General features: G+C 41.0%; 1 protein-coding gene and 1 non-coding gene across 3 annotated transcripts in view; one reads left to right on the top strand and one right to left on the bottom strand.

The window, feature by feature from the left end:
* SMYD3 (SET and MYND domain containing 3) overlaps positions 1-20,702 on the top strand; it is a 555,557-nt gene that overhangs the window by 402,245 nt on the left and 132,610 nt on the right. For both annotated transcript variants that reach the window (XM_019730893.3, XM_074316893.2), the window contains one exon: positions 20,551-20,618. In XM_019730893.3, coding sequence (XP_019586452.1) covers positions 20,551-20,618 — 68 coding nt within the window. The remainder of the gene's footprint in view (positions 1-20,550; positions 20,619-20,702) is intronic.
* On the bottom strand, positions 5,104-5,210 carry LOC141567998 (U6 spliceosomal RNA). Its single transcript, XR_012491017.2, has one exon. It is a non-coding gene; the product is annotated as a U6 spliceosomal RNA (small nuclear RNA).

Here is a 20,702-nt window from a genome sequence, read left to right as displayed (position 1 = left end):
TAGACTGATTCATTCACTTCTATCACCAGCACTATCAGTTGGTTTTCATGTCAGGTTCATTTTCAGGCAGAAAAAAAAAAAAAGCTTGCCACTTTACCCAAGTTTCTGCTTTCATTGCCAAGAGCCAAGAATAACAAAGCCTATGAATCGCGGTCATTAGTTAATGGACCTTTTCCTGTGGACACGAACCTTGCAACAGGGAGGATTCAAATATCTTTTTCAATAAAATTACAGATGATTGCACATCTTCCACCTTTGGCATCAAGCATCATCAAATATACAAGTGTTAAATCCATGAGTGCTGTGCAGCTCATTCAGTTTTCTAAGTCAGTACCGATTTCCCTTTGGACTCAGATTTTCACCTGCATTCATTTGTTTTAAATTTTTTCCAAAAGTTATTTCCAGTACACTCAAATAAATGTATAGATTTTACTCATTTTTTTTCCTGCGCATAGTATACTTTATTGTTCCAAGAAAGGAGCCATCAGACAGAGAAGAAAGTGGTACATCTTGGTACAAGATGGACAGGCAGAAGACTTTAGACGTTGGTGTTTCGTATAAGAGCGTAGTAAAAGATGGGAAATCAAACAGGAAACCTTTCTTAGATGTAGAGCAGCAAGGCATTTTTAACGGCCATCTAGTTGGTCACCTCTACCTCTTTGACCTTTCATTTTATAATTGGGGAAACTGAGATGAAATGACTTATCTCCCTAAAGTCACACAATGGAGTTAGGACTAGAACCCAGGTTTTCTGATTCCTATTTCGGTGTTCTGCCTACCATGTCACACTAGTTTCTGAGATGCTGGCTCATCTTCATCAGAAAACTTGGGGCAGGAGCAGCCTGGAAGCATAGAATATCAGAGGTAGCATGGATGTTTTAGCTCATCTAGCATCACTCCTCACTCAGTGTCAGGAGCTCTTTGCCACTCCAGGTAGGTTATTACCTGGCTCCTTCTGACATACTGGTTCATGAGAGAGACCAGTTTCTAAAGACTTTCTGTATCAGGATCCCAGATATGCTACCCTGTGATTTCTGTCCATTTGTCCCAGTGTTCAGCCTTGGTGTATTAGTCACTGTACTATATGATAGAGACACAAAGTGAAATAAAATGTGCTTCCTGCCCACTGGGAGTCACTTTATAGCTTACTAGGGGAAACCGAGAAGCAAGTGAGTGATTATGGTCCAGAGGACAAGTACTGTGGAGGGTGTGTACTTTGCTATGGAGGAGAATCTACATTAGACTGTAAGGTGAGGACAGACTTCCTGGAGGAGCTGAATGTTGGCATAGGAGATGATGAAGCAAAGGGAGAGGGCTTTTCAGACAAAGGCAAGAGCCTATGGAAAGGCACAGAGTCATTCGTCAACATGGCACTTGAGAGAACAGTACGATGTATGGCTGAGGTGAGGGAGATTATAGCACGACAGGAGAGGGGGAGGAAAGAAGGCAGGAGCCAGGTTGTGAAGGGCCTTACTTGATGAGCAGTCTGCATCATGTGTGGTTGTGTCGTCACAGTTGTATTTTAGGGCCTTCAGCCCTTTACAGATGCCTTCAAATTTTGTTTGTCCTGCTTTGGAGCCCGAGGATCAGAAAAATCTGGATTCAAGTTCTAACACCACTCTTAGGTCTGTCTGAGTCCTATGTCCTCATCTGTAAAATCAGGATGATAGTAACTTCTCCCAACTTTGTGGAGATAAAAGAATGTGTGAAAGCACCTCATATAGTTCCTGGCTCACTGTGGCTATTAAAAGATGTTGGCTTCCCTTCTTTTCTCGCAAGGATCCTGTTATTTTTACCTAACCCCACAAGTCTACCTTTTGGAGTGAAATTACGTCCCAAGTAAAGACTTTCCCCACTACTTCCTAAGGCTTGAGTCATTACTTCCCTATGACTTTTCCAGATATCCTGCTCTTAGCTGGCTAACTAAGAGAGTTAGAAGATGAGGACCTCTGGAAGAGAAAGACATAGGCCTTTCCCCAAGGTCGGGGGAGCTTGTGGATTTGATTGATGTATGTGGAGGAGACAGTATCAATAGGTCATCTGTATTTTATTTGAAGAAGAGTTTTGAGTCATCTCAGATTAGTAGCAATATATCTGGAGCAGAGGGCGTGCATTAGCTAAAGCACATGCGAGAAATATGGCAGCCCTAGGAAAGATCCAGAGTGCAAAAGAAAGAGTTGAATTATTTGCAGTGAAATGGTAGCTCACGTTTGATCGGAAAAGATATGTCCAGAGAAAAGTTGGAGAGTGAGGACTGGTCACTCTTGGATCCCTTCCAAGGATCTTTATCAAGAGCAGCAGGAGAAATGCAGAAGAGGGAGTGAGTCTGTTGAAGCGATGGGAAAAGGAAAGGAGGAAGATTTAATTACGGAAACAAATGAAGGACAGGGTGATATGTAGGCTTTATTTGTGTGTGTGTTATGTCTGTTGTGTCAGAATGATGGCATCCTTTATTCTTTCCTTCTTTTTTTTTTGGAGGGTGGGGTGAGGGGGGAGTGCTAAATAGTGTGGTTTAAATTATGACCATGGGAAAACGATGAGGTCGAGTCACAGTGAGATGAACTTCTGTGAATAATACTCAATATCATGAAAGAACTTGTTGTAATTGGCAGTCTTTCCTTTATCTTTCCATTTAATACCTTTTCATTATTTTCGATACCAATTCTTTTGAAAGTAATTGCTAGGGCTGCAGATCAACACATCCTCATTTGCTTTGGTGTGCTTCGTCTTCCCCTGCGTCTTCATCCACAGCATTAACCTTGAGCATTAGTTCCTGTTTCATTAAGATGAGAAGTAAACTAATAGCATGTATGCCAGGATGGCGATCATTTTTCTAGGGAGTTGGTTCTGCTGAAAAGGTGGCATCAAATATGTGAAAAAGGCAGTAAGGAGGGTGGCTGCATTGCCTTCAAAGGGGTATGCAGTGTTCAAATGGTGACAAAGTGAGACACAAAGCATTGCTCAACAGAATGGAATTATCAGTGGACTAAACTTGAGATGGGTCGGCAGAGAAGGGAAATCAAAATTCAGTTCTTACCACCATCTGTGGCCTTCCCAGTCATACCAGAGCAGACTCATGTCCAGAAGACGGGGAGTAGCAAAGAAGAAAAGGGGGAGAGAGGGAGAACGGTGCAGAGAGAGGGATACTCGTGAACCACAGGATTTGTACCGACTTGGAAGTAAGCACGTAGAATGAATACCATCAGAAATAACACTGTCTGCCTAGCTTGTGGTAGGCACTCCCACATCACAGCTTCCATTTTATTCTCTCACTTGCCTCAACTCAGATCAGCTGAATTGTCAGTTTATCTGAGGATCTGTCCATTGCTAGCCTTAGGGGCTACCCTGGTTTTTACTGATGAACGGCTCAGATGTTTACTGAGCATCTGGGTATGTGCTGGGCCCAGAGAAGGAGGCAGTGATGAAGCAGTTATATTTTTTCTTCAAGTCCATTTATCTGTTCAGAAAATATTTATGGAGAGCCTACTATGTATCAGATACATTAGTAGATGCAAGTGGAGGAAATATCATGATTTATTTATGTAATCTTCTGATAATGAACAGTTGGCTCATTTGCAGTTTTTGCATTTACAGTGTTAGTATGGACATTCTTCTGTTACATACATTCTCCTGTAGCTCATTTGCAAGAGGGTGTCTTAGGGAGTGAAACTGAATGAACTATAGCTACATGCATCCACATATGTGAATCTTAAGAACATAATGTTGCGCCAAAAACAAAAAACGAACAATTTGCAAAATAGTAAATGCAGTTTGATTCCATGTATAAGAAACTGAAACCATGCACAACTAAACAATATGTTGTTTAGGGCTACATGCATATGGGATAAGAAAAACAAGGGAGTAAGAAAAACAAAATTAAGATAGTAATCACCTCTGAAAGATGAAGAGGGAATGAGAAGGGAGAGAGTACAAAGTATATTGTACTGTGCTACCAATACCGAAAGGTAAGGGTAATTTCTGTTTATTCAGTGGGTGGTAGGTAAATGGAACCTTGACATACGTTATAAAATTATCATATGTAATATATTTATATTAAGTGTTATATTTCTGTTATAAATTATATTTAATTTTAACTTAAAAAAATTATATTTAATTTTTCACTTAAAATATCATTGAAGGGAGATGTGGATGATGACCTCAAGGAATTTATGGTTTGTTTGTTTTTTAAAAAAGAAGAAACATATAAGCAAGAGATGTGACCCAGTGGGGTTCAGTTGCTCACAGTCTAGAGGTAGAGATTGAGTTTTACATAATTAGCTTCAATTCAAAATAGAAAGTGGTAAATGCTATAGTTAATATATAAATAAAATGCTCTGAGAGCATATAAAAATGACATGAATAGGCTATAGGAAAGCTTCTAGAAGCTGGTGTCATTTTAGCTGGATCTTGAGAGATTAATAAAATTATGAGCCACAAAGATAGTGGCCAAAGTATTTGTTTTAAGAGGAAGTGCTGTGAACAAAGATATAAAGCCCCATGAGTATAGGACGTGACTGATGAATGACAAAGAGGCCAGTGGAACTGGAATGTACAAGGGATGCTGGGTACAGTGGAAGGTGGGATGAAGACAGGTTATGGGAACATTTTTTATGTCATGCTAAAGAATTTTGTCCTTATTCTGCAACCACTGGGTAGATCTCACATTTCTCTTTATCTGGTGGCAATATAAAGAATGAATTGGAAAAAGATGGGGCAGGGGGCAGGCGAGGGGCAGAGTACCTACCTTGGAAAGTTACAAGCAAGACACGTGACACCAGTGGAAATGAAAGGGATGAATGTGAGAGGCGACACAGATATATGACCTGATTGAAAATTGAATTTGGAATGATCTACCACTTTCTTTTTCATTTTCTTTCTTTCTTTTTTTAAATTAAAGTTTATTGGAGTAATAATTGTTAGTAGAGTTACCTAGATTTCAGGTGTACAGTTCTGTAACACATCATCTGTATATCACATTGTGTGTTCACCACCCAGAGTCAGTTCTCTTTCCATCACCATATATTTGATCCCTTTTACCCTCATCTATCACCCCCCTTACCCTCTGGTAACCACTAAACTATTGTCTGTGTCTATGAGTTTTTGAAAAATATGGACCACTTCATGAATTTCCATGTCCTCCTTGCGCAGAGGTAATGCTAATCTCCTCTGTATCGTTCCAATTTTAGTATATGTGCTGCCGAAGCGAGCACATCTACCACTTTCTTTAATTTACCTTTTTGCCTTGGTTCTACACAGACTCCTGTATCTGTCTCACCTTGATATACACCTTTTGATCTATAATTGCCACCTAATAAGCCAAACTCTGTAAAGGAGTTACCAAATGCATTTTAGCTGGCATCTTTAAAACGTTTGTCTGGGAAAGATGAGCAGTGTTTGGCCACTACAAATATTTATATCAGGGCATATGATGTAAAGACTAAGGAGAAATATACTTTTTCTAATTACAGATTTGATCCATCAGCACACTGACCACTTACAGGGGTTTGATTACATCAGTGAGTATGGTGTATCCATGTTAGTTTCTTTTCATTTACAAGTATTACATCCATTAGCCATTTTATTTTCATTTATTCAGGGTAAAGAAGATTATTGTGCTCAAAAAAAAAGTTAAACAGACAATCCCTTTTTCATTTCAACAAAAAAACATTGTTGAAAATCCATTGTGCTTTAGTAGGTACAATTTATGAACCTACTAAATCTTACTTAGTGAACCAACACCAATCTTACTTGGTGTTGAACTTCCAGGCTTCATTTATGATAAGTCGTTCTGTGTTTGAAGAGTAGGCAAAGACTAATCACAGAACACACTTTGGAAAGTATGAGCAGTGTTTTGTGCTTTTTTTTTTTTTTTCCTTTATTGCTGCTGTTCATTTTTTTAAATTGAACCCTACTTGTAAGCTAGTTTTTTGTTTTGTTTTGAGATTTGCTTTCCCCACATTCTCTCTTCCGAGTTACATCCTAGAAAATATTTTTAGTTAATTAAAATTTTTATCTAGTTGACGTTCAGTATATCAATGTGCAGACATGTTTTTGAAGGTGGTAAATTTAAGTATGGAAGAAGAGAAAAAAGAGAATCTCATCTTGCTTTGTTTCTTTTTCCTGATACATTGATAATAGTTTATATCATGACTGAAGATGTCTAGCTATCTTGAATTCTTCCTTGATGAAATAACACTTTACCCAAAGGGCTTTGTTTTTAAATCACTTTCTGGGGTGTTTGGGGATTTCATGATTACATGCCTACCAAGCTCCTTTGTTTTGGGACGTACAGCCTCCTGCTTGGCCTCTAATTGCTACCTCCTCTATCTGATAACTACCTTTCTGTTCGGAATCTAGTGCCTGCCTAAAACTGAAGACCTCTAGTCTTCACTTTGATACACAATGTAGGTACGCACCGATCCTTGCATAAGTAAAGGTAGATGGATATGTTCAGAGGCTTTTTTGCGGACACAACACTGTCTGTGGTTGAGGACATTTGGGAAGTTCAGGCTCGTCATTTTGGAAAGCATTTTTACAGCTCTCTGCTGCAGTGCATGGCCAGTGCTTTATCTGCCTTTAGCTTAGCGAAAACCTGGCATATCTACACTATATTATAAACATGTTAGTGCATGTCCGCATTCAGTGGGTGCAAGGGGGTACCTTTCATTGATCCTTAACAGGAGCCTCTGGGGAGCGGGTGTCACAACTTTCTCAAGTTAGTTTGATTAGAAGAATGGTACCCAGTGCTCCCCATTTACCCATCAGCTGCTTCTTCGTTCATTTGCTTCTGAAGATCATCTTTCTGATTTATTGGACTGTCATCAGGCAGCCACATAGACATCGTATCTTTTTTTCATTCTTGTCAATCTCTTATCTTTCTTCAGAGAAATTAAGATACATACAGACAGTCAGTAATTCTCATACTTCTGTTTCCTGTGGGTCTTTGTAACGTTTTGTTGTTTTCCCTTAATCCTCTTCTTTTTATGCCTTATTTTCTTCTGTTTCATTTTTGCTCCATTTCCCAAAGTGATCCTTGCATTTTGGTTTTTTTCAGACATCTCTTTTATTGACAATGTTTTGGTTTATTTTTCCCGTTCAGGTAGGCTTTACAATAATAATCTTTACTTAGGGGTTCTTTTCTTGAAGCCAACATTTCTTTTGCTGCCATTGATAACTTACAATTTTATTTTTTTTTAAGTAACGGATTAATTCTTATTTGGACTATGGTACTTTTCCTTGCCTCTCAATTCAAAGCTGGAAACCTCACATATGCAAATTCAATTATACTTGCTGTAATTATCAAACTCTGATTCCTTTAGCAAGTATGTTCTGTTTTGCATTTAGATGTTGGGGGAAATGAGAGTATGAGCAAAGTAAGGCTGGAGGGAAAGAGAATCATTTTATTTTTTTAGTAAAAGTAACTAATTAAATCTGTGTGTAAACCAAGAGGAGGAGAACCTTCCTGACTCTTTTATTTGTGATACTGAGCAGTAGGGTGGCTGTTTAATCGCACAAACTAGGGTGTTCAGATGTTTCTTCTTCACGAAGGCACTAAGAGGGATCATTAGAGACAGTGCAAAGGAAGTAAGGAGTTTTAATAGCCAAACCACAGGCAACATAATCTGACCTTTAATAGTTTGGGTTTGTCTTTAGTCATGAAAAATGTTTTTAAAAAGGTATCTGAAGAATATATGTGCATCATGATAAATTGACCGTTGAGTGGATAACTCACTGTAAGATATTAGTATAACCGAGGAATATAATGAGCTCCTGGCCACCAAGGACCCTGGCTGATGTTCTGGAAGGTCACCCCGTCCTTGTCATTGCAGGTTAGAATTGTGATGTAGAAACCATGTGACCCTCTGCATTTCTTCAGTTCCTGTCTAGTTTCTGTATATGTTTTTAATATCTTTCTTTAGTTCCTGCATGTTAAGTAGTCTTGAAGGGCAGTGCTCTCAATGAAAAATATCCAACTAAGATTCCAGAGCATTCAGTACCTGTCTGTACGATTTGTCAAGCTAATGATGAATGACTTTGAAATCCATTTGCAGCTTCTCTACCCAAACTATTCGCATAAGTGCTTTCACTTGGCTATTTAGAGTGAGCCTTGTGGTAGGTGGGGGGGCCTGCGGGGCGGGGAGGGAATGTGAACTTAGATTTTCAAATAACTGATTTAAATTCAGTTCCAATGGAAATTGCACTGCTTAACTTAGTATTGAAAGAAGATGTTGGGAACATATATGTGTAGTAAGTCACCTCCAGGAATAGCCAGAGTTGGCAAGACTATCGACTTGGCACAAGCAGTGTATTTCTCATTCAATCTGGATTGTCTTTGGGGTTTTGAGTGACTTATGATAGTCTGTTCTTATGATGATTGATTCAGAGCGTGGGGAAAATGAGTGTGGTGGTGAATGCTAAGCGTGGAGGACAACCACCCACTCTGTTTAGTGCACGAGATTCTCCGAGACAGAGGCGTGGTCAGAAAGTCAGGGCATCATGTTGCTATGGTGACACAAACGTCCTGGACTCCGATACCAGTTATGGACATCGTGACTTTCTGTTCTTCCAGGAACCTGGAGGTATCCATAGTGATGTTGTATTTCATTCATTTTCAACGTGCATGCTTTTCCCCCAGTTTTACGTCTCTGAAATTGGAATCTGTTTTACAACTGATAGCCTGGTATAGTTTGTTAGTGGTTTTTCTTAGTGGTACGTAACATGAGAGTACGTCTTATTATTTACTGAGTGTCTTATACTTGGTGGACTACAGTGATAATAATGATTTTACTGCTATTTCCTAAGCTTCCCATGTGCCAGGATCCATTCCAAGGTCTACATGTATTATTTAATCCTTACAATTCCTGCTTTATAGCTTTCTGATAAATGCTGGTCCTCTATTTCTGGACTCGGCCTAATCAAAATGAATTGGCTAATGGTATAGAAATTCAGGAACATACACAAGTATATACCAGCTAGTACAATTCACCTCACATAAAAGTATGAATTCCCTGATATTTTTAAATGCAATTAGGTGGGAACACAGAAGGTATTCATGAAACAAGAGAAAACACTCACGTTTATTTTATGTGGAGATGTGGGGAGGGTCGGGGTGCTAGGGGAGAGTTCTTTTTAATTCCATCTCTGATTGTTCCATGTATGAGTGCCTACAAATACTGTGACATTCACAGGACACGTGTCAAGGCTTCATTTTCTCTTTCTTCCTTTAGCCACTTGCTCTTTTGCAGCTGATTGATCTTTCCAGCCTGCACTGGGGAGAGAATATCCCTCTCTTTGTGGCACCGATTTGGTAATGGTGGCTGGCTGCAGATAGACAATGAGAGAGTGGAAAATTCAAAGCCCATCTATTGTACTTCCCATCTCCCAGCTGGTCTCCAGGAATCCCCAGCAGCCTTTCTCGTGGATGATGAGAGAGGATGGGGAGGCCAGCGGCCTCCCAGGCCGTGGAAGAGCAGCGGCCTCATGTGTCCCTAAACTGATCTGACAGATGAGAATGCTGCCCTGCATTACTGCAGCTTGTATTTTGACAGAGTGACTTACAAAGAAATATGGCCGATGGGAAAATAATCTTTGGCTGAGGAAGGCTAAAATTTGTCAGAATTAGGGAGAAACGTGACATTTTTTTGTGTTCTTATTTCAGGTAGATCACTAGGAAAAATGGTGAAAGAGGCAGTGTTTTCTCCTTCCTTCCTGGTGCCTGGTATATAATGGGCCCTTATAAATGAATGAGCAAATCTCCATTTCTACAGGCCACGGAGTACACCAGTGTGTTCGAGACCTTTCCATTCACTTAACCCCCTCCCCCAGTGTGTCCTGTGTGTCATTCATTCAGGACCAAGTTCTCTGCTCAGAAGGCTACTCTAACAAACTAAATGTTGTTGATGTGGGAGAGTAAGTGAACATGTGGCCTTGGAATCATGTATCGATTTCTCTTAGCCTTCCTTCCAACTTAAAATGAAGATACGGTCCTAATAGCTCCCTTGGGAGGGGGCTGGAGATCTAGAAGAGAAAAATGAATGAGAATGTTTCCCAACATAGCACCGTAGAAATGCCAGGCAATACATGTGGGTTGTAGCGAGGGATTTGCTTTGTGGGAAAACAGTGGGTTTCGTGGTGGGATTTGTTCAGGTGGCCTCAGCAAGTGGTGGAGGCAAGCTTGGGGGACAGGGCCTTACAGAGTCTTGAGGTCATCCCCACACAGGCAGCTGTCCTCTTCCAGTTCCCCATCGCGTGCACATGGCCCTTCTTGTAGCTCGCCTTTCTGGTTCTTCAGAGAAACAAATTAAATTGTGGGATTGTAGTCACTTCTGTCTTGAACTTCACTATGTGTTTTTTCTCTTCTCCACTTCCAACAACATGGAGTGAGAACAGGACACATTTGTGGGGTTTCTAAGGCATTTTTAAACCAAGGAAGAAATGTGGTGGGTATTTTGTTCCACGTGCTGTGGAAAATCCCCGTGTCCCTGTTCCTTTTTCTTCTCAGTGTTTAGTTTTATAATGTCTGCTACTATTAGATGTCACCACCTTCAACTTTTGAAAGTTAGAGTAGCCTGTGTAGGTATTAAGTTTATGCCAGTTTTCTTCAACCTAAGGAAAAAAAGTTTTTAATATTTGTAATTAAGTTGACATTTTCCCACTATGTCACATACGAAATAAGAAGTTTGAGTTAAACTTGCGACTCCTTTGGCATCCCCTCTGAAGGGGTCCTTCCCTGACCTGCCCCAGCTGAGCTAATGACCCCTCTGCCGGCCACTAGTACATCTGCATGTGGTTTACTGGCTAATATGGCTGCTTCCCTTGCTGGTCTCAGGGTCAGTGAGGACAGGGTTCTTATACCTTCTTCCAGCTCCAAAACCTGGTCTGTGAGTCTTTGTTGTAGGAGGGAGTAGTGGGGGGAGAGAGAGAAAGAAGGGAAATAGAAAAGGACATTAAGGTTTTTTGGGGGGGCTTGGGAGGCTGCATAATGACCACTGCCGTGGTTTATTAACAATTCTGTACAGAAGTCACAAAGGCTAACAAAGGCACTGATATTACATGTACTCAGTCCATATTCATTCATTCAGGAATTATTTTTTGAGCAGTGTGTCAGACTAGCCTGAGTCAGGAGGGGAAATAAAGAATAAAATGGAATTTCTCTGCCCTCGGAACTGAAATGTAACAACACACTTGTAATAAATATCCTGTGCCAGACGTGGCAGTGGCTGTGTGGACAGGAACTCCACTTAGGAGCACACACCGAAGGGTCTCCCTCCCCGGACTGGGCAGGTTGAAGGCCTGGCACAGTACAAGGCTTCTGAGCTGGACCTCAAAAAGGTGGGCGTTCGGTAGTTGGAAAAGGGAGGGGGGTATTCCAGGCTGAGAGACGGGCCTGCCCACGCTGCAGAGACATGAAGGTGTGAACAGTGGGAATTCAGAGGGCAGCCTGAGACGGAAGAGACTGGAAGATGAGGTCAGGACCAGAGCCAAACTCAGCAGGCAGCCGCTCTCCTAGGGCGTGTCTGTCTTTTTAAACCCCTGGTCCTCCATTGCCTTCTTACTCAGGGGTCCCACTAGCTGGCCAAGAAGAGTTGGTCAGACTTTACTTTCAGCAACACACATTAGAAAAGAAAAGATATGTTTAATCTTGCTTTCCCACGTTTCCTCCTCTCTGCACATCTGGTGAGCTCTGAGCCGGGTGAGGGGACCGCCCTTAGGAATCTCTGTGGGTCACCGTAGTGCAGGGTCCCTGTTCTTGTGTGGATTGTCGCCAGCTCTGGAGTCTGGTCAGGAGAGAGGCTGGGAACAGTAACCATTTCTGGATCTATTATAGGGACTCATGGAAAATGGTAGCAGAAGAAAGGACAAATGATCTAATTGCGTCCTTTCACTGACATCCCACCAGCCTGGTTTGAGTACCTGGCTCCCTGTGAGGGTGGCGGGAGGAAGCTGGGAAGGGCCACTTGTGAGCCAGCTCCAGAGAAAGGTGGGCTGGGCGTGAGAATGCAGCCATGTTTGTCTTCTCTGTTACTTCCTTCTGTGTTTCTGCAAGTAAAGGAGCACACCTTGAGAGATCACAGGAGCTCGGAGCCCAGCTTTTTGGCGTCTGGACTGTATAGTCAGCGTTGGGACTGTCTCTGGTCTGACTGGTGTTCTTTCTTCCCTGACTCCTGCCCACGGGGTCATCGGGCAGTATCCAGGGGTTGGGTAGGCATGGCCAACCACAGAAGGATCTCCCACGGATGACTCCCTCGTCTACCACCAGCGCCTGCCAGACATAGCCCGGGTCTGGCCCAGAAACACCCCCGCGCAGGCCCGTGCAGCTTGCGTGTGAGTCAGGCACACTTCACATGCGATAATGTGAAATATGGGCTTCTGGGGTTTCACTCCCTGAGATGTCAAGTGTGATCAGTATGACAAACCCTTGCCTGCCAAGACTCCTCCTGGAAAGACTATATTCACCTTCATTTTTACACAGCGAGAGTAACCTCAGCTCACACTTGAATTTCTCTTTCATTTGGGGATTCCATTAAGCAGTTGGTTAGTGTTCATTTTTATCTTTCACCTGGAACGTTTTCCTGTAGTTTTCTTTTCTCCATTAACTTGATGGAAAAACACAGATGATTGGAACCACATTCTGCTATATCCTACCCGGCCTCAGCCAGGCCATGCACACTGCCTAGCGTACTTTTTGTAGGAATTTAGTACGGAACTAAGAGAAAATACAGCGAAGATGACCGGGGTGGATATTTGCTCCAATTATGCAGCAAGAGAATAATGAAAGTAGATTATCCTGTAAGAGAACGTTTTTGGAGATTCAAGCTGAGCAAAAGAAGCTTTAAGTATGATCTATGGGAGAAAGTTAAGTTCATTGTGATAATAACTTCTTGGATAGGAGCGCGACTAAATGAAATTTTTAACAGAAAGGACTCTTACAGCAGAGCTATGGAAATCTCCAACAATATCCTGTAATAAATTATTTAAGAGTATCATAGCCGTTCTGAGCCTGAGGATGGGGGAGGCAAAATAAACAATGGAAATCATGTTACAGAGCTCTACACTTTTATACGTATTTGACAGACATCTATAGTAAGTGCTTTTTTCATCAGATGACTTATAAGGAGGTGAAATGCCCAGTAATATCCTCAGGGAAAGAACAATGGACAGGTTTGTGACTATCGTTCCTGTTTTGCTTTCTATTATCAAGGACAATTGTTTAAGATATAATAAGCTCAGCTGTGAGTAAAGCCCTTAGAAAAATGAAAATGTGGGTGGGTTTTAGAAAGCAAACATGTTCTCTAAAAGGGTTTCATCCTGTGAATCCTCATTTACTAACATTTGGTTGTTTGACCTTGGAAATATATAAAATACACCCGATTTTATGATCGCTATCCCCTCGCTTATGATATCAGTTTTGATGTTGATTTTAGCCTTGGCAAATTGTTGAGTATTTTGCATGTTTAGTGTGTACTATTTGTGACCACAGCTTGAAATGTGATGGAGACTGTTGCAGTTCTGGAAACAGACAGTCCTGGGATGTACACATTTCCAAGGATGTTGTGATACGGGATGTGATAAAATTTTCTTAAGTAAGATTATCTCATTTTTTACTTGGCTTGTATTTTAAAGTATATTGCAAAATCTTTAATAATATTCATATAATAGAAAGGAGACATTTTAATTTTCCTATTCAACAAACAATGTACATGGTTTAATTTGCTTTAAATTAGTTTTGTGTTAAAAGGCATTATTTAGCAACCCAAGTTTTGAAATGAATACTTTTGGTTTGGGCCTTAGACCTTTGGTTTGGGCATTACACCTTCACGATCTGATATTGACCATTCTTATAACTTACTCTCTAAGAGTTAGATTTTATAATTTTCACGTTCTGTTTCTAAGCAGAGATTTTAGGTGGCTAGGTGCAAGTATGTTTCAAATAACACAATGGAGACTTTAATAGTTTTCATGCCATCTGCTAAAAATAAGATTACACGCTCATTAGATGATCTCTTTCTAACATTTTCTAAATACTAGAGACGTTTTGTGGTGCTATGTAAGAGTTTCAACCAGATGAAAGTCATTATGTGGATGGAGCATCTTGAGTCAGATTTATAGAATTATCATTCTTTTATGCTCCTCTATAACTTATTTTCCAACATCCTTGCTTGCTGCCTTCAACCAGTGGTCCATTAGGTTTGCAAAGAAAGAGCATATGACTGAGCAGCTTTGGAAAACTATAATATCACACTGCTGGGAGGCTGGCAGGGGGCAGAAGTGTCTCGGTGACAGGAGCGTTTGCATTTGGTCCACCACTTTTAAACCTAGTCACTGGTATGTCATGGAGGCTCTCCAGCTACTTCCTGATAAAGGGGAAATATATTGTAGTAATTGTTTGTTTGTTTGTTTTTTTAATAGAAATTTAAACAGATGCCATAACCATCCTTACTGTTGTAAACCTTCTAGAAACACTTTTGCAAATCCTGGGTCTTGTAATTTTGTCATTGGAGAATGCTGCTTCTTCGCTCCTGAGCTGACCTCCCTCCCATTTTCCTTGGGGTTTGGAGACTGCACCCCCTTTGTCTTCAGGGCTAGGAAAGGATTATAAATGTGTGAGCAGAGGAGGGAGGGAGATATTTGGAGAGGCCTGATTTGAGTCATGAAAGATGGATGAAAGTTTGCCACGCAGATAGGAGAGACCAGGAGGTAAAATTTTGAATCTTTTAAGGTTTATGGGAAGATTCGGAAAAAATAATTCTGTATTTAACAAAATGTCATATTCCATGGGAGGTAATATACCCTGACTAAAATACTTACTGTGCTTTTAATGTTAGAGAATTATTAGTTCTTGGAGTGGGGTGGGGGAGCAATTATTTTGTATGAAAACCTCTGCTTTGGGTTTTCATGCCTGTCCACTCTTCCTGCTGCCTTTTCTTCTATCCATAGCGCTTAATAAAACTACATGCAGTAAGCTCCTTTGGGAAATGTACTTTCAATCCCTCGAATTAACAAACTCTATGTCAAAAGTTCTGTGTCCTGAACATTCTACTTACTCTTTAAATAGAGAAGTTATGAACGGAGAGGCAGATGGTCTTTGAGGAAACTTTGTATTTCTGTTGAGAAACTGAGTTCCTTTTTGTTTAAATGTGTTTTTAAATTTATATATTTTTTGAAATTGAAAGCATTCTTTGAAGTAGGGTAGAAGCCAGCTAAAGCTACTTACACAGAGACCAAATTCTTTGTAAAAAAATACCAGTAATTAGGGGAGGAGGTGGGAAGTGGGTGGCTTCTTCTGTGATGGTGTAGAATTACTCTCCTGAATGGGTTGTAAGTTTTCTTATGGCTATTCACCTTTACCATTAAAAGGTAATGGTATGTTAGTAATTTTCCCTTGTGTCTCAAATAATTTATCTAGTGCTACAATAAAAGACTTCTAGCTCAGAAAATTTGAGGGCAAAAATTGTGAAATCTAAACACATATATAAAATAAGTCTCTGAGGTATTCCCTTTGTGTTTTGATTCCTACAGGAGAATTTTGAATCTCAGAACACATGTGTTAGGTTCCAGACCTAGAACCTGAACAAGATGACATAGGAATTTAGCTCATAGAATATTTTTAATTTCACTTTAGTTGTGTTTATAAAATAGAGAGGTTTACTTGTACTAACTAGCTCACTAGGTTTTTATCATCTAGAAAGCCTACACTATTATAAAGGCTTTTGATTATTTCAAAAGAAAAAATTACAAAGAGTAAACCTAACTTTGCATTCAATAATTATAAAATAATTTAAATGTATGTTTTAATTTGATGTCATGGGAAATATTTTTAAAGTAATACTCAAGCTTAGTTTCTAGAATGAATTTTTTAACCTAATTGGTTTTTTTATTGAAATACAGTAGTCCCTCCTTACCTGAAGTGGGTACGTTCCAAGACCTCAGTGGATGCCTGAAACTGCAGAGAATAGCTAACCCTATACAGACTGTTTTTCCCTGTACACACACACCTATGATAAAATTTAATGCCTTTCCCATCCTATGAACTTACCACTCACTGTGGCTGTAACTTTTGCAGTTTGAGGGGTGACAGCAAAACTAGCACAGATTCTTTTTCCTTCTTCACAATTTCAGGGATAGAAGATTCATTCTTACCATAGATCTTAGCCATCTCAGCGTACGATTTTTTTTTCTTTATTAAGAACATTTTCATTTAAAGGAAGCACTTTATGGCTTCTCTTGAGCAGATCCAAATTGCCGGCATCGCTACTCTTGCCCTTTGGGGCCATTAGTAAGTAAATAAGGGTGACTAGAACACCCTTCCCTGCGGTACCTCGGCAATCGATCTGATCACCAGGATGGCTCCTAAGTGACTAACGGTGGGTAGCGTGTGCAGCGTGGAGATTCTGGGCAAGGAATGATTCACGTCCTGGGTGGGACAGAGCAGGACTTCGTCACACTACCCAGAGCAGTATGAAATTTAAAACGTGAAATGCTTATTTCTGGAATTTTCCATTTAATATTGTTGGGCTGCAGTTGACCACGGGTGACTGAAAACACGGGAAGTGAAACCTCGGATAAGGGAGACTACTATAATCTCATTAAGATACTTTTAATATGTCTTGATGTGAAGTATTCATTCATTAATTGTTGAACCTGTGAAATATTCTAAGAAAACTGTTTATACAAAGACAATACTTTGAAAAATGTTTAAACATTTAATTCTGGGCTGTATTTCCTTTCTTTCATTAATTGGCATAAAGAGAAACGCCTTTCACATTTTCACTTGAGTACATATGGATATATTACTACCTATTCTTTCATTTAAAAAAGGAAAAAAACCCAAGAGCTACCTCATACTCACCGTCTCTATCAGTTATATATGTCAAAAATATTTCCTATGACAGTTTTCTTAATTCCGATAGTGCTGAATGGAACCAGTATTTTAAATAAAAGTGGGAGTAGACAAAAAGTTAAATTTTTAATTCACTACCTTGGGAACACTAACACATAACTCTTCTCAGAGTAATACAAGTGAGGGACTTGTCTAGCATTTGTTAAATAAAACTTGAAAACATCCTACTCATGTAGAGTGGGGCAGAATGAGAGATGAGGGTGACAGACGGATAATAGTGAAAACAGGGAAAGGAAAACAAGGAAAGAAAGTGAAGAATGAAAGGAAAAGATGCAAGAGAAGTGAAAGGGAAAGAGAAACATGGAGACTACTACCATTCATTCATTCATTCATTTTACAAATATTTATTTTGTGCCCAATGTATCAGGCCCCAGGGATTTTAAGCAGAGAATCACACAAATCCTTCTGCTCTTCTGATAGATAAGTCTGTCATCCCATCCACTGGGCTAATTGAAAAGAGGATGGAACAAAATGAACTAGCATGGAGAGAAAGAATGGACAGATATTAGCAGGGACATATGAAGATTAGATGCCTAAGGACAAGAGAGGTGGAAACTTTACTTCTCACTCCTGTTCATGGCACAGAACTACATCCATCTCTCCCCTTCCACACCTACAGAGTACCTATGATTTGTTTCTGGCATCTTCTCTGATCCTGTTCTGGATAATGACCCTCTGGGCATGCTGAGGGCCACACCGTGCAACCATCCATCTCTCGGAAAACATGCTCATTCGTGTTCCGTGTGCCAGGCAACGCAGTGGTAAATGAAAACTACCGTTGCCTTCTGAGTATTTCACAATCTAGTCAGCTAAGCCTGAGGATTAGGTCAAGTGTCCTGAGGAAAGAGATGGCCACGTTGACATTTCCCTTGTTCACTCTTCCTTTTGAAAAATTCCACCAGAATAAACCTATTGTAGAAAAACCTTTACTTTGTTTCACAGTTCATAAAATGTTTCCATTTGCATTTGATTCAAAAGTTCACAAGTTAGTTAGATCTGTTGGGCCTGGTTTTTCACTGGTGGATTGCTTCAGGTAGAGTCCTGACTACACTTTAAAAATACATGTTAAAGTTCATCTCCACCCCACCCCCACCCCGAAATTCATACCCATTTTTCAAAGTTTCCAAAAGAAAACACAGGATTTTTTGTCCTGCGTTTTTACCATCCATTTTATACATAAATATGTATAGGCAATACACTGTTTCAACTTAATATAAAACAGATGCCCTTAAAGCAATTTAACTAGTATGTGTTTAAAATATGTGTATATACACCAATTTATTTCCTGATTTGAAAGTGCAGTTTTATCAGACTTTTAGAGGAAAAATGCCAAATCGTGATCAGTTGTAGTAGATTTCATGTAAAAGCTCTTTAGAGCAGCGGAATAGTCTCGGAGGACTGAGCGCTTTCTTGTACTTCATGTTCTTTCACATAAACCTGATTTAGAGAAGTTTGTTGTTGCTGCTTTTTCCTTTGGAGAAACTTTATAACAACAAACAAGTCAGCCTCCGTTTGCAGTCACTGATTCATCTCAAGTCTGTAGCGGCCTCTTCTGCTTTCTCCTTGATGGATTTTGTTCTGATTTGTCCTAAGTTTCCATGCCCAGCCCAACTGCTCCCCAAACCCCAGCTGTTCATTCCATCTTGGGTTGGGTATGTCTAACAAGCTATTTCAGATTTAACATAACAAAAACTGAACCATTGGACTTCCTCCTGAGTATATGCAACAAACCCGTTCCTATCAAGGTGTTCTTTTGAAAAAATGTGTACACCAGCTTAATAAACAGTTTCCTTTGATGTATGCAAGGACGGTAGAGGGGTGCCCATGGGATGTTTTCTGGTCAGGGATTGGTGTCTGTGCCGTGAGCGCCTGAAGCTGCCATCGGGGCCTCTGTCCGGCCTTGGCCCAGGGCAGCAGCTTCTGGTTTTGACCCCCGAGAACCGTCATGCTGTGTCGTGCCCGGCTGTGCCCTCTTGAGCTCCTCTCTGGACCTGTTGAACTGGCTGCAATGGGCAGAGGCCATCCAGCCTCCTGCTGCCTCTCTGTCCTGCGTTGTGACTCGGGCCCCAAGGAGTTTGTCTCCTTGGCCACAGACCAGGGTGGTGTGGTTTCTCTTTCTCTGCAAATTGTGCAAAACCGCATGGTGCAGCAGGCTTCATGATCTTAGCAAACGGCAGCCGTAATTTTCTTGTTCAGTCCTTCACTCCAGCATTTTCCTTGACTCTTTTCATTCCCCGGAAGCAGCCCTTCGAGCAAGCTGGGAGCCCATCAGTAAATCTGTTCGCACTGCCTCCCCTTCTCCCCACTGCTGCTCCCAGCAGCTGAGCCACCATCGTCGCTTGCCTGGGCTGTTGCACTGGCCTCCTGACTGTCTCCTCTCCTTCCCCCCTTGTCTTTCTACAACCTGTTCTCTACACAACAGCCAGAGTGACCCTTTCAAAATAGAAATCAGATCCATTCACTCCTTGGCTCAGAATCAACCCAATGGCTTTCCATCTCATTCGGAATAAAATGCAAACATGGCTACACGTTCCTGTATGATCTAGCTACCTCTCTGATCGTATATCTCACCCTTCTTCTCACCGACTCTGCTTTGGCCACACTTGCCTTCCTTCCTGTTGTCACTCGGTACCCAAGGACGTCCCCACCTCAGCGCCTTTGACTTGCTCTTTCTCCTGACCTGAGTCTTCATCACCTCGCTATGCACATGTTCATTCACACCGTTCCTTCGGGTGTCCCCTGAAATGTCACCTCCTTCTAAGGAGCTTTCCCGAGCGCTTTGGCCTCTGTCTCTTTACCTTATTTCTTGCTTAGCATTTATCCACATGTGACATTTTCTATCATTGAGTTTTATCTGTCTCTCCCACAAGAATGTAAGCGCCATTAAGGCAGGAATTTTGTCTTTTTCTTCACCGCTCTGTATCCAAACACCTGCCTGAGGCAGTGATGTGTGGCCAGGACCTAGATGTTCTGATTGGAAGTCCAGTGTTCCTTCCATGGTTCCGTATGGCCTCTTTCCTAGGTTTTAGGTTCCTGAGCACAGTAACTGCCTCTTTTATTTCTTTTGCCCCATCCCCCCGTAGGATGCATGGCCACGCCATCTCCTCGGTGAGGGGTTCCAGGCGCCGAGTAAATGCTCTGGCCTGACTGAATGACTTCCTGTGCTCGCGGTGGTCTGTCAGCACTTGCGTCACAAACACACTCAGGGTGCATTTCACTCTTTGTAAGACGAAAAGACACGTTGCTGTTACTCATCAGATACACAGTGGCATTTGGAAATTGCAAACAGTCTGAGTGAAATGTCTGCCATGGCAGGAGTCTGGTTCTCAATAAACAGATTATTTGTGTCCGGAATTTTGAACACTTTATGTAACCGCGTAACTTTGGGGGAGAGGATTAGGAGTGAAACTCACAGGCCCTGTGTAAGCCTGACATGTTTTACAGGATGTTGGTATTTCTATACTTAACCACCCAACATGCTTAAGGAAAGTGGGTCCCAGGTATATCGTTTTGCAAATGACAGAGCATCCATAGTTGGCTTGGGTCTTTCCAAAGCAAATACTAGATTTTGTTCTGAAAAGTTTTCTTCTCTTGCCTGTGAAGTTCCTTAGGTGACTCTGGTAACCCTGATTGTCCCCTCATTTTCACAGGTGATCTGCAATTCGTTCACCATCTGTAATGCTGAGATGCAGGAAGTCGGTGTCGGCCTGTATCCTAGGTATGGCGGATGGTGTTTTGTTTACCGAATAAACAACCTTAATTCTCACCCAGCTCCCCAGCCTTTTGGAGGTGGTTAGAAAGG

This window comes from Rhinolophus sinicus, chromosome 6, assembly GCF_057876585.1.
Source record: "Rhinolophus sinicus isolate RSI-liver-muscle chromosome 6, RSI-T2T, whole genome shotgun sequence".
Taxonomy (NCBI): Eukaryota; Metazoa; Chordata; class Mammalia; order Chiroptera; family Rhinolophidae; genus Rhinolophus; species Rhinolophus sinicus.
This window is presented reverse-complemented; position numbering and strand designations above follow the sequence as displayed.